This window comes from Mauremys reevesii, linkage group 2 (assembly GCF_016161935.1).
Source record: "Mauremys reevesii isolate NIE-2019 linkage group 2, ASM1616193v1, whole genome shotgun sequence".
In the NCBI taxonomy this organism is placed as follows: domain Eukaryota; kingdom Metazoa; phylum Chordata; order Testudines; family Geoemydidae; genus Mauremys; species Mauremys reevesii.
Window position 1 is genome coordinate 146,827,080 of NC_052624.1, and position 14,242 is coordinate 146,841,321.

Below are 14,242 nucleotides of genomic sequence, written 5' to 3' on the forward strand. Positions count from 1 at the left end.
AGGGGCACTCAGAGTGGACAGGGGAGCACTGAGCTGCAGTACCAGAGTAGGGGGTCTGTCCCAGAGTGGGAAGGGTGCAGCATCTCTCCCTCTGGCCCCAGCCTGGCTGTTGGGTCCGCATCCCGGCAACTGGGAAGCCACTGACCCTCCCACGAGCAGCTGGAGTCAGTGGGGCTTGTCTCAGCCATCGGGGAGCAGCGGGCACAGAGCAGCAACCTGGTAGAGAGCACGGGGGACTGGGAACAAACTGCAGGGACAGGGCATGTCTGAAGGCAGCCACAGGGTTTGGGGGGAATTGCTGACAGGGGCCTGAGCGGTGGGTTCCCTGCAGGGCCAAAGGCACAGGCGTCCTGGTGACGGGTCACGCGTGGGCTCGTCTGGTGACGTGCCCGTTCCTGGTCCCGTCCGACTGGAGCGCGCTGGCCCCCTCCCACCACGTGCTGGTCCCCAGAATCTCACTGTTCGCTGCTTGTCATCTCCCCAGCCCCCTTGTGAACAGGCCGGGGGGCCCTGGGCCAGGCAGGCACTGGTTCCGAGCCAGAGGAGGTCAGATGTCCGTCACGCTTCTCAGGCTCAGACGGTTCCCAGCCGTAGGGACCTGGCCAAGCTGGGCTCTAGGTAATGACCTCACACGCTGCCCCATCTAGGCACTTCTGGGGAGACCTGGGCTCATGGCCCCTCCTCATGCAGCTTCATTGCCGTCCCGGGCGTCTGATGCTTTCCCCAGGAGCGGGATGTGGCCTAGGATAGTGGGCGGGAATCAGATCAGGATTGAGGGGCTGTGACAGAGCTATATGTGTGGGGAGCCCAGGGCTGGGATAGCAGGGGCTGTGGGTCAGGATTGAGGGACCGCGGCAGAACTCTGTGTGGGGAGAGCCCAGGGCTGGACTAATGGGCTGGGGGCTGGTGGCAGGTGCTAATCAGTTTCCCTCTCCATGCAGATCCCACCTCCCCCATCCCTGGGCTGTCTGTGGTGGGAGCCCCCTGCCAGGGGAGCCCATGTGGAGCAGCCCCATGGGTTAGATCTCTCCCATTGCATTCAGCTACTCAGGCCTGTCCCTGCTGGGTTTGCTGACAGCCGGGGGCTGGGATGGGGAGAACCCCAGGGGTTTCCAGCTCCCAAGTTCTACCCATTAGTCCATGCTGCCTCTATTAAGGCTCCTCGTTGCTCCAGCGTCCCAGGGGCCTGCCCTAGCCTTGTAGCCCAGCTTGCTTGGCAGGTGGCAGGGGAGGAGGCTCGGGGTTGATTTGTGACCCGGCAGGGCAGGGGGGAGCTCCCCCCGAGAGGCCATTTCTGCAGATTCACTCCCCCGCCCATCGCCCCCTCTTCACTAGAGAGCTTCCAACCCCGTGTGAGGCCTTGCCCTGCGCTCCTGTGGCCTCCCCCTGCCTCGGGGGGGGGCGGCCTCTCAGACTGTATTCTGGCCCTCTGGGCACCCACCCAAACCCCTGTGGGTGGGGGCCTGCTCCGAGCATCAGGCTGCGGCAAAGGGAGGCAGAATCCAGGCAGGACGTCCCAGTGGCCTCCACCCACTCCTGGTGCTCCCCTGAGGTGCGGTGAGGCCAGGCTGGGATGGAGCCATGGGACTCTCTCTCCCGGTGGGTCCACAGCTGGGGCCTTCCCCTTTCCGTGGCATGGCTCTGTGGAGCGGTGGCTTCCCGTGGCTGCGATCCAGAGAGCACCCCCAGATTCCACCCCCACACATGCAGAGGGCTCCCCTCCTCTGCCCTGACCATGGGCGCAGCCCCGTGGAACAGACCGGGATGCTCTTGGTCCGTATCAAACCAGCCCGATGGGGCGCTATGGGCAGTGTCCGCTCCTCAGAGGCCCAGGACTGGAATGGAGTGGCACGGGCCGAGCTGAAGCCAGGCTGCCCAGACTGGAATAGTCGGGAGAGCCACTGGGCCAGACTGAGGTGCATGAGCAGAGTGGTGTGGTACCAGTTAGGAATAGCAGTCGGGGCTGTGGGTGGGGGTTGAGGGGCGCTGGTGGAGGTGGGGAGCACAGGGCTGTGGGTCAGTGAGGAGAGCTTGAACCTGAGGCTCGTTGTTGTTGGTTGGGGGTGGGGGCAGGAGCTGGGCCTAAGTGCTAGGGCCCCACGCAGGACTTGTGGAGCTGGGATTCCTTTCCCCTTACTTAGCACCGGCAGAACTGGGGGGAGCCGAGGGCTGGGATAGCAGGTGCTGCGGGTTGGGACTGAGGGGCACCGGCAGAGCTGTGGGGAGCCGAGGGCTGGGCTAGCAGGGGCTGTGGGTCAGAGTGAGGGGCACCGGCAGAGCTGGGGGAGCCGAGGGCTGGGCTAGCAGGGGCTGTGGGTCAGAGTGAGGGGCACCGGCGGAGCTGGGGGGAGCCGAGGGCTGGGCTAGCAGGGGCTGCGGGTTGGAGTGAGGGGCTCCAGCAGAGCTGTGATGGGGAGCTGGGGCTGGGACAGCGGGGCCGCGGTGGGTCAGGATCAAAAGGCATTGGTAGAGATGTTGGGGGTGCTCAGGGCCATTCTAGCAGACCAGGCTGTAGGTCAGGCTTGAGGGGCATGGAGAGCTGCTATTTGCGGGGGAGGGTGCACAGCCCCAGCCCACCTGAGCCCTGACTAGATAGTGGGGTCACCCTGCCAGGTCATCAGTTCCCAGAGCCCCAAGACGGTGACCCTCCTCCCACAGCTCCTGCAGCCCTTTCCCTGCTCCGCGCTCGTTCTGCGGCTGCTGAGCCAGACTCGGCCCTGCCGCCGGGGGCTCTGCTCACCCGCTCTGCCCTCCGCACCTTGGGTCCCAACTGCCCCCTCCCTCCGGCCCTGGCAGCCTGCAGTTCCTGGTGCCATTAACAGCCATCGCTGCCCACCTTGTGATAACCCCCTGTGGTCTCAGAGCTTTCACAACATTGTTTCTCTCTCTCCTTCTCTCGTCCCCCATCTCCACCCTGTCCCACCCTCCCTCTTTGTCTGTCCATCTGTCCCTCTGGACCCCCGCCCCTTCCCTCTACCTGCTTATCCTGCCTCTGGAATTCGTTCCCTTTCATGCATTATTTTGGTTTCCTTCTGTACATTTGATCGTCTCTCTCACACCCTTCCTATCCCCCCCCTCTCCTCATCGGGACCCTGCCCTGCCCGTCTCCCATGTCTGCCCCCTTCGCCGCTCTCCCCGTCCCCCTCTCCCGCCCCTCCCTGACCCACTTTCTCTCTCCCTTCCTCCCCGTTTTGTTTTGCAGTCACTGTATCCATCAGCTATTAGAAAGCGTAACTTACATGCACCACTATGCCATTGTGCACAGGGACTTGAAGGTCAGTATATGCCTTTCGCCCTCTCCTGGCGTCGGGCTTGGGGTGCTGGCACCGCCCAGCGCTCACACGCCCTCCCCATCCCCTCCCCGCTAGCTGCTTTTGATTTTTGGGGGGTGGGGAGGGAGACGATATCCAGGGCTGGGGGCGTTTTTTTAGTTCGATTCTCAGCATGCCCGGCCGAGTCCTTCCTGGGCACCGCGCTGCGGCTGGGCAGGGCAGGCAGGTCTGAGGCCCTGGACAGGAGGCAGCGCCCGGATGCAGACGTCCTGCCCCGACTCCAGCACACGTGGGACCAGACACCATCCCCCCTCCCCACCCCTGACAATAATTTGAAATCTCAACCGGGCGGCTTGGTTCAATTCGCATTTCACTGTCTCATCCCTCCCCCTCCCCTGCCCCCTCCCTCTCTTTTTCTCTCTCTCTCCTCCCCCCACCCCCCCCGCCTCTTTCGCGTCTCTTGTCTTGTTTGCCACCCCTCACCCCGCCCCCGCATGGCTGCCAGTTCTGTCTCCCGGACCCGAGCACCTAGCGGCTTGTCTCCCAGGCCAGAGCTCGCCACACCCCGTCGTGGCCAAGGGGACACATTCTTCCCTCCAGGCTCCTGCTCACCGTGGCCTCCCCAGGCCAGGGACTCCCCGAGTGACCAGAGGAGAGCTTGAACCTGTGGCTTGTTGGTGTTGTTGGGTGCACAAGCTGGGCCTAAGGCCACTCCTCACCCACCAAGATGCTCTGCCTGGATCTGCCCACGTTGCTGGCTTATGCCAAAGTGCCCTCTCCAAAGTCCCCAGGCTGCAGGGGATTTTACAGGCACCTTCCCCGGCCCATGGGCCGAGAGCTGGCCCCTTCCTCTCTGAGCTGGGCAGTGATCTCATCTCTCATTGCTCAGCCCCAGGCTCCAGCCCCTCTTCCCTTCTGTCCTGGGTGGCCTCCTTGGTCCCTGTGCTGCGGTTTGGAAGAGCCCCCTAGTGCCGGGCTAGGCTGTCCCCTTCTGAGCTGGGGAACAAGGAGGCCTGAGCGAGGCCTTTTGCTGCCAGGACGCAGATGCCTGCTCATATACTGGCTGCCCACTGGCCTGACGCAGCAGGGCTTGAACTACCGACCTCCAGTGCTGCGTGCAGGAGCTGCTACTGTGTGGGCCGAAGACCCAGGGCGCCCTTACTGGGGCAGTTCCAGAGCAGGCCCAGGGGCAGGATCTCTATAGCGCCCCTGGACCAGTGGGTTATGTCAACACAGCGCCAGGGGATCCCCCGTGGGGCTCCAGAGGGGGCAGCCCCAGGCAGCGGTGCCCTCTCCCTGCATAGGGAAGGGTGGCCCATGCCGGGCCGTACCTTGACGGCTTGCTTGCTGGAGAAGGATTGGCGGAGGTTCCCACGCTGGGACTCTGTGCATGGGGCAGGTGGGCAGCCCGGGGCCATTAGAGACCCTATCCTCAGGGACAGGCACCCATTGGCTCAATCCTGATCATGTGGCTCTAACATTCCAGGGGAGACAGCTGGGTGTCCCCTCCAATGCAGACATTTCTGGCAGTAAAGTCCCAACCTCTCCCTGGGGTAAAAACCCCACGGCAGCAGCTGTGCTGCCCATGGGAGAGACGGGCTGAGGGATCCCAGCCATGCGAGTGGGCCCGGGTGGAAGGCGCAGAGATCCCGGCTGTGCAAATGGGCCCAGGTAGGGTTGCAAATTTTCTAATTGCACAAAAGCGAACACCCTTGCCCCGCCCCTTCTCTGAGGCCCCACCCTACACTCACTCCAGGCCCCCTCCCTCGGTTGCTCGCTCTCCCCCACACTCACTTTCACTGGGCTGGGGCAGGGGGTGGGGTGCAGGAGGTGGGGAGGGCTCCTGCCGAGGGTCTGCGCTCTGAGGTGGGGCTGGGGATGAAGGGTTTGGGGTGCAAGAGGGGGCTCTGGGCTGGAGCCAAGGAGTTTGGAGTGCGGGAGCGGGCTCAGGACTAGGGCTAGGGCAGGGGGTTGAGGTGTGGGAGGGGGTGCAGGCTCCGGCTGGGGGTGTGGGCTCTGGGATGAGGGGTTTAGGGTGCAGGAAGGGGCTCCGTGCTGGGGCCGAGGGGTGCGGGCTCTGGGAGGCGGCTCAGGGCTGGGGTAGGGGGTTGGGGTTGTGGGCTCTGTGAGGGAGTTAGGGTGCGCGAGGGGGTTCCGACCTGGGGCAGGGAGTTCGGGGTGCAGGCTCTGGCTGGGCAGCGCTTACCTTAGGTGGCTCCCAGTTGGTGGCGCAGCGTGGCTAAGGCCTGCCCTGGCTCTTCTGTGCTGCTCCCAGAAGCGGATGGATGTTTGGCCTCTAGGGGGAGGGGCCAGATGGCTCCGCACGCTGCCCACGCCCGCAGGTACTGCCCCTGCAGCTCCCATTGGCCACGGTTCCTGGCCAATAGGAGCTGCAGAGCCGGTGCTGAGGGCTGGGGTAGCATCCAGAGCTTCCCTGATCGCCCCTGTAACTAGGGGCTGGACATGCCGGTCGCTTCCAGGGAGCTGCGCAGATCCAAGGCAAGCAGGGAGCCTGCCTTAGCCTCACTGTGCTGCCGACTGGACTTGCCAGTAGGGTCCCTTTTCAACCGGGCGTTTCGGTCGAAAACCGCCGTGCGAATGGGCCCGGGCAGGGGGCGCGGGGATCCTGGCCATGCGAGTGGGCCCGGGTGCAGGGCGCAGGGATCCCGGCTGTGCGAGTGGGCCTGGGTGGGAGGTGCAGGGGCCCGGGTGGGAGGCGCGGGGATCCCTGCCGAGCGAGTGGGCCCGGGTGGGAGGCGCGGGGATCCCGGCCATGCGAGTGGGCCCGGGTGGGAGGCACGGGGAGCTCAGCCGTGTGAATGGCCTGTTGCAGTCCACAGTGAGCATAAGGAGGGCAGCACAAAGCACCGAGCCAGTGCGTGGGACTCATAGTGTCTGCTGTCTTCTTGTCTTCTGCACCAACTCACTTACCAGCTCAGTGATCTGAATCCTAGCAGAGGGAAGACCCAGGGCCCTGCAGTGTCTGCCCCTCCGAACTCCCGCCCCCCTCCAGGGGAGAAGGACAGCCTGTCCATGTAAACAGGCAAGCACGCAAGATCGGACCATTTAACGCTACTTTCCTGCAGAACCAGCAAGCACAGGACCTGCCTTCTCCTCCCTGGGGCACATGCCCGCTCCATGCTGAGGCTATGGGGTTCTGCCCCTTTCCTGAGCTCCAAGTGCCCGGGGTCCTGCCCCTTCCCTGCTGAGACCCAAGTGCCTGACCCCCTGCATCTTCCCTTGCCCCTTCCTTCCACAGCAAATTCGCTCTCCAAAAGGAAAAATCAAGGGGAGGAAATCTAGTCCCAGAGCAGGCACCTGTCCAGCTAGCCAATCCGCTCCGAGCAGCTAGAATAACTTAGCAACCAAGTGGAGAGCCTGGCAACCGGAGCAGCTGCACCAGGAAACCTTCAAAATACTAATGAGCTGGGCCAGAGCCCTCTGCAGCAGTGTGATTGCCTGCCCCGGGAAAGCCGACCGGCCATGCAGCGACAGAAGCCGGGCAGAGCCCGGCCATGCACTCAGCCCAGCATGCAACGGGGCCGATGGGCAAACCGTGACCCCCAGAAGGGCAAGGACAGTGCCAGAGACGCTCAATTTGCCCTCCAGAGAGTGGGGCCCTCCCTGTGGAAGGGAGCACCCAGTAAACACCAGCAAGTGTCACCAGCTGCAATGTGAGACTGCTCTAAGCTCCACTCTCCGACCAGGCACATGGGAAGGAGCCGGGGCTAGCGGAGCGATGGTTGCAGCTCCCTCTGGACCCCTGAATTCCCAGAGCCGGGCATGGCAGATCTCCCTGAACTCACTGTGTGTTTTCCACCATTCCACCATACAGCTGAAAGCTGAGGGCAGCCTAGGAGGAAACCCACTCTCCCCCACTCATTTTGAATGCAGAGGGGTCACACAGCTGGGACCCTTCATCCATTCTAAGCACGGGGGCTGACACGTCGCAAACTGGGCCCTGTGTCTCTGATGCCGTCTCCAAGGGAGGAGGTGAAGGGTATCTCTGCCAGCGTGTCAGATTTCCCCCACATGCTGCTTTGAGGAAATGCCCTCCTAGAAGCAGAACAGTTGAGCGAGGATGCAAGCTTATCTAGTCGCCCCTTGTCCAGGGCGGAGCTGGTTTCATGCAGATACATAGATTCCAAGGCCACAAGGAACCACTGTGTGTCACGGAGTCCCTGGGCGATGCTCTGGAACTGCTCCCCACAAAGCCAGTCAGGACTTTGGGGAGCCTCCTCTCCCTTGGAGCAGACTTTTTCAGGGCAAGAAGCTCACACGGCTTCACCTCCTGGGTCTCTCCTTGGAGCATTCAGCATCCTCTGCCCCTCCGTGCGCTTCCCACAGCGAGCCCGCCCCAGCGGGGTCCTGGGGAAGCCACAGGGTCCTGCACCCCCACTTCGCAGTCAGACGTGACTCTCAGCCAGCCAGTAACACACAGGTTTATTCGATGACAGGAACGCGGTCTAAAACAGAGCTTGTAGGTACAGAGAACGGGACCCCTCAGCTGGGTCCATTCTGGGGCCCAGCAAGGCAGACCCCCACGTCTGCCCTCACTCCTTGTCTCCAGCCAACTTCAGACTGAAAACTCCTCCTCCTCTGCTCAGTTCCTTTCCCGGGCCAGGAGGTCACCTGACCTCTTTGTCTCCAACACCTTTAGTTGGCACCTTTGCAGAGAAGGGGCCCAGGCCATCAGTTGCTAGGAGACAGTATCAGGCATTTATATGCACTGGCCCTTTGCAGCAATCACACACCCTTATTCCACCACCTAGATACTTAAGAACTGCATAGGGGACACTGAGGCACCAACACAGTATTCAGAGAAAACATTAACAACGTTCCTAGTTCATCACCCTGTGAACATTGCGGATGATGCTACGCTGTGGGGAGAGGTAGATACGCTGGAGGGTAGGGATAGGGTCCAGAGTAACTAGACAGATTGCAGGATTGGGCCTAAATAAATCTGATGGGGTTCAACAAGGACAAGTGCAGAGTCTTGCACTTTGGACGGAAGAATCCCATGCACTGCTACAGACTAGGGACCGAATGGCTAGGCATCCAGTTCTGCAGAAAAGGACTTGGGGATTACAGTGGATGAGAAGCTGGATATGAGCGAGCAGTGTGCCCTTGTTGCCAAGAAGGCTAACGGCATATTGGGCTGCATTAGTAGGAGCATTGCCAACAGATCGAGGGAAGTGATTATTCCCCTCTATTCGGCATTGGTGAGGCCACATCTGGAGTATTGCGTCCATTTTTGGGCCCCTCACTACAGAAGAGATGTGGACAAATTGGAGAGAGTCCAGCGGAGAGCAACGAAAATGATCAGGAGGCTGGGGCACATGACTTACGAGGAGAGGCTGAGGGAACTGGGCTTATTTAGTCTGCAGAAGAGAAGAGTGAGGGGGGATTTGATAGCAGCCTTCAACTACCTGAAGGGGGGTTCCAAAGAGGATGGAGCTTGGCTGTTCTCAGTGGTGGCAGATGACCGAACAAGGAGTAATGGTCTCAAGTTGCAGTGGGGGAGATGTAGGTTGGATATTAGGAAAAGCTATTTCACTAGGAGGGTGGTGAAGCACTGGAATGTGTTCCCTAGGGAGGTGGTGGAATCTCCATCCTTAGAGGTTTTTAAGGTCAGGCTTGACAAAGCCCTGGCTGGGATGATTTAGTTGGTGTTGGTCCTGCTTTGAGCAGGGGGTTGGACTAGATACCTCCTGAGGGCTCTTCCAACCCTAATCTTCTATGATCATCTGGTCTGAGCTGCTGTACGACACGGTCCCTGGAACTTCCCCCATAATAATTCCTAGAGCAGATCTTTTAAAGAAACAGCCAGCCTTGGTTTTAAAATTGTCAGTGATGGAGAATCCACCACAACTCATGGGAAGTTGGCCCAACAGTTAATTACTCTGACTGTTAAAAATGTGTGCCTTATTTCCAGTCTGAATTTGTCGAGCTTCAACTTCCAGCCATTGGATCATGTTAGACCTTCCTCTGCTAGACTGAAGAGCCTGTTATCAAATATTGGTTCCCCACGTAGGTACTAACAGACTGTAATCAAGTCACCTCTTAACTGTCTCTCTGTTGAGCAAAACAGATGGAGCTCCTTGTGTCTCTCACTATCAGGCAGGTTTTCTAATCCTTTAATCATTCTCATGGCTCTTCTCTGCTCCCTTTCCAATTTATCCACATCCTCCTTGAATTGTGAGCACCAGAACTGGGCACCGGATCCCAGCAGCGGTCGCACCAGCGCCGAACACAGAGATGAAATAGTCGCCCCTTGTCTCTGCTCCTACTTGAGATTCCCCTTGTTTATGCTTCCCAGGATCACATTAGCTGTTTTGGCCACAGCATCACATGGGGCGCTAACGTTCTGCTGATTATCCACCGCGCCCCCAAATCTTTTTCAGAGTCGCTGCTTCCCAGGATAGAGTCCCCCATCCCGTATGGCCTATACAGTATTCTTTGTTCCTACCTGTGTACATTTACTCACACTGTTTCCTTGCACCCAGTTTACCAAGCAATCCTGATCCCTCTGTGTCGGTGACTTGTCCTCTTCATTATTTACCACTCCTCCAAATTTTATATCATCTGCAAACTTTATCAGTGATGGTTTTGGTTTTTTCTACATCATTGAGTAAAAAATGTAAAATAGTCCCTGAAGGACTGCGCTAGAAACACACCCGCTTGATGACAATTGTCCGCTTACAATTACATTTTGTGACTTATCAGATGGCCAGTTTTGAATCCATTTCATGTGTACCATGTTAATTTTAGACTTCTAGTTTTGTAATCAAAATGTCATGCAGTACCAGGTCAGTCGCCTTACAGTATCCAAGTATAGTACATCAATGTTATTACCCTCATCAAAAAAAGATACCAAGTTAGTTTGACAAGATATTTTTCCATAAACCTGTGTCGATTTGCATTAATTACATTATACTCCTTTAATTCTTTATGAATTGAGTCCTGTATCAGTCACTCCATTACCTTGCCCAGGATCAATGTCAGGCTGACAGGCCTATAATTGCCTAGTTTGTCCCATTCACCATTGTTAAAAATTGGCACAACATTAAGCTTTTTTTCTAGTCTTCTGGAATTTTCCCAGTGTTCCAAAACCTATTGAAAATGAACATTAATGGGCCAGCAAGCTCCTCAGCCAGCTCTTTTAAAACTCTTGGATGCACGTTTTCTGAATTTGCTGATTTAAAAATGTCCAACTTCAGTAGCTGCTGTTTAATGTCTTCCTGAGATACCAGTGGAATGGAAAGCCTGTTGTTATTATCATCACTATATGATGAGACTACATCATCTATTTTTTCCTCCAAATACAGAACATAAATATTTATTGAACACTTCTGCTTTTCTGCATTGTTAGTGATAATTCTATCATTTCCATCAAGCAATGGACCAATTCCATTGTCAGGATTCTTTTTGTTCCTAATATATTTTTAAAAACCTCCTTCTTATTGTCCTTAACTCTGCTGGTCATAGATTTCTCCTTGTGTCCCTTGGCTTCCCTTATCAATTTTCTACAATTCCTAACTTCTAATTAATATTTATTACTGTCAACTTCCCCTTTTTTCCATTTGTTTATATATATATATAATATATATAAAATATGTGTTCCTACAATTGATTCTCCTAGGCTTTGTCCAGCCTGGTCTTAAGATGTCCCAAGTGAGGGGACTCCCAACCCTTCTCAGGGAAGGCCTTCCATTCCAGGAAGCATTTCCTGATTTTCAGCCAAAGCTCATCCCCATACACCTAATTCAAGCCCCTGGCTATCCCTGGACAGTTCCTCCCCCTCCTTGCTATGTGCATCCTTTTGTGGTTGTAAATGGCACCCCATCCCCTGGGTCATCTCTTAACCAGTCAGGACATTTTTCATTCTTTCCCTCCAAGTCAGTCGCCTCAGGTCTGGGGGCCTTTGAGTTTGTGACTCAGTTCAAGGCCCTGACTGAGCCCTGTGGATGATGGGTCCATTCCATCAATGTTCAATGTTTGCACTCAGTATACTCTGCGTCTTTCCCCTTGCAGAAGGACACTCTTGGCTTGGAAGAGGAGGCTGTGTGAGGGCAGGGTGATTGTTCAATCCCCTCTAGCCCTCAACCTATTTCCCACCATCCACACTCCCCTGCAAGCAGACGCCTGAGAAGACAGAACAGGTCTGCTCTGCGGTCAGAAGTCCAATGGGCTCCAGTTGGCAAAGCACAGAGACGAGGACCCCTGGATGAGATTCTCCTGCACCCAGATGTTCCCAGGGAGGGACTCCTCTTTCCAATGCCATGGGAGAAGAGCCTTTTCTCCAAGAACAGGAACCCATGGTAACCAGCACTTCAAAGATCATTGGAAATCGGTCCTGGAAGAGAACTGGAAACCAAGGCGGTCAGCAGAGCTCTAGGATAGCTTATGGGCCAGACATGAGTGCCCGCTCTGGGCTGGAAGGCGAATGCAAAAAGATACCAGTGCCCCAAAATCTCAAGCTCGAAAGGACAGTGTCTGCTCTGGGGTAGCGTGGTGGCAACATCACTGTTGGCTCCTGCGGTGCACCCGGACGGTGGGATCGGATGCTGAAGGGCGAGGCTTGGCGTGGCTGTTACGAAAAGGGTTGGCGAGTGGGGCCCTCACCCAGGGTGAGGTGGTTCTCATGGGGCAGGCTAGGGGGCCACAGATCAGAGACGGTGTTGGGGGGGAGGTTTGCAGGGCCCTGTGCAGATTTCCTGGGGGCTCTGAGAGCTCCCCACAAAGGTGCTCTAGCATGAGGAAAGGCCTCAAGGTCGCTCTAGCCTCAGCCTCCTGGGGATGAAGGCGGCTTGGCTGCTGGACTGGCTCGCAGGAGACCCAGGTTCAATTCCTGTCTCCTTCACGCCCTTCCTCTTTGAGCTTGGGCAAAGTCACCCCGTGCCTCGGTTTCCCCTCAGCACAATAGGGACAGCCCTGCTCTGCAGCACAAGAGTGTGTGAGTGTCTGAATCACCCCTAGGTGTGAGGTGCTCAGGGGATGGTACCTGGCTGGAAGGGGGCACCTTCTGAGAAGGTTAAGGACCAAATGGTTCCAATGCAGGATGCTCTCCTGGGTGGGACAGAGGGAGGTCCTATGAAAACGTGGCTCCCTGGGGCTGAAGACAAGTCATTCCCGGCATTTCTGTAGGGCCTATACAAAATGTGCTTCTACGCTCCCTTCCTGCTGTCCCCGTAGCCGTGAGCTGAGCCCCAGCTCCTAAGGGACTGCGAGGCACAGGCCGTGTATTAAAATCTCCTTGCCCCAGTGTCTGCCAGCGTGAGGGCTATGGCCTGAGCTCTCCTCAGTCGCTCATGGGAATACTACACGTCAGGGCAATGCTCGGCCCGGAGCTGAACGCTCCCATCTCTGCGCTGGGCAGGGAGTGGATCCACGCCGGAATCAGGAGGAGACTTGGGAGCTGAGGCTGGGCGGGGGGCAGCAGGTGATGATCGCTGGTTATTTGGCTTGGGCTGGTCCCTTGCAGAGCCCCAGTCGTGATCCAGGCCGATCAGATCAGTGACCCTCTGTGCGTTGGGTGGTTTGGACAGGCCTGGTGGCTGGCGGGCTCAGCCCAGCTGGGGTAGGAGAGGAGCAGGGGAAGTGGGTGGGCAGAAATCCAACAGGCCCAAGGTCTTGGTTCTGCTGTAGCTACCAAGGTGTGTCTGGGCCAGGCAGCGGGGGCAGGAGGTATAGACAGCCAGGCCAGGGCACAGAGGTGCCAGCTGTATCCCTGCTGCTGTCCGGGCACGGTGGTTTGGGTCTCCAGTGAGTGGCCCTGTGCCACGCCTGGTACTGCTTCCTCCCTGATGGAATGGGGCTGAAGGGACTGAGATAGCAGGATTTTGGGGGGCAGGTGGGATGACATTCCCGGGATGACACCTCACATCCCCTGCCTGCAGGTCCTCCCTGCGAGCCCAGAGCAGGGGGAAGGGCAATGCCGGAGGCAGGCGGATGGTGGACCCCCTCCATCACCGCCTGACCCTAATGCTCCGGTGCCCTTTGTGTTTTCCCTCCTGGGCCCCTTTCCCTGGCCCAGGGCTGCTCCTCCATCACTGGGCATTTCTTTCCCCTCCCCACCCCCGCCTCCGGGTCCGTAATTTGGGGCAGCTCCTTTGCAATTAGAGACTGAGATTGAGAGGGAGTCCGACTCCATTATCTCCATTCTCCTCTTCCTCCTCCTCTTCCTCTTCTCCTCCCGTCCCCCCTCCCCCATCATCCCCCCTCTCACCTCCTGCCCCACACCAGCCTGCGTGGTTGTTACCACTCACCATGAACTAACACGCCCCCTGGTGTTTGCATGCAGTCATTGCATCCAGCAGATCCTGGAGGCTGTTCTCCATTGCCACCAAATGGGGGTCGTCCACAGAGACCTCAAGGTGAGTTTTCTACCCCGCTGCTCTGTCCGTCTGTCCGTCCGTCCGTCTTTGTACCTTGTGCATGTTTCTGAGCGAGAACTAGAGTGGTTCAAGCCCCATGCCGCTGCAGGGGCCTGTGGGAAAGAGGCCGGCACAGGGGGCCCAATCAGAGATCGGCTCGGCTCAGCCATGGGGACGCGCCGGACAGACCCTGCCCAGTAGCGGGGGACAGAGCACCCTGTTGGCACCTCCAGGCAATTGGGGAGGCTGGGCAGGGGTTGGGGTTTGTCACCACCCAGAGGCGAAAGCGGGAGCTGCTCCTTTCTAGCTGCCGCCCACGTAGGACAAGTGGAGAATTCCTGGGAGAGAAGATACTATGCTGAGGGGATGGCGCGGCAAGGGGGCCGGCCCTTTAACGGCGGGATACAGCTGGCCTCTCAGCCACCTCCTGGAGCTGCAGCGGGCAGCAGGCCAAGATCAGGCTCTTTACCCCTCTCCCGGCACCCAACCCCTGCTTAGATCAGTGCAGTGGCTCACCCGCTGGGTGCCCCCACGGCTCGCGCTGCCCCTTGGTATCGGACAGGCACCCAGCCCCTGTTACTAGGAAGGATTGGT

The 14,242-nt window shown here is 58.1% G+C and overlaps 1 protein-coding gene across 15 annotated transcripts in view; it reads left to right on the plus strand.

The window, feature by feature from the left end:
• The window catches only part of CAMK2B (calcium/calmodulin dependent protein kinase II beta), a 147,063-nt gene that overhangs the window by 72,210 nt on the left and 60,611 nt on the right, over nt 1-14,242 (plus strand). For 9 of the 15 annotated variants that reach the window (XM_039522161.1, XM_039522162.1, XM_039522164.1 and 6 more), the window contains exon 6: nt 13,576-13,648. In XM_039522161.1, coding sequence (XP_039378095.1) covers nt 13,576-13,648 — 73 coding nt within the window. Of the gene's footprint in view, nt 1-3,202; nt 3,276-13,575; nt 13,649-14,242 lie in introns of all 15 variants that reach the window. The other 6 variants (XM_039522163.1, XM_039522165.1, XM_039522174.1 and 3 more) reach the window with 2 other exon arrangements.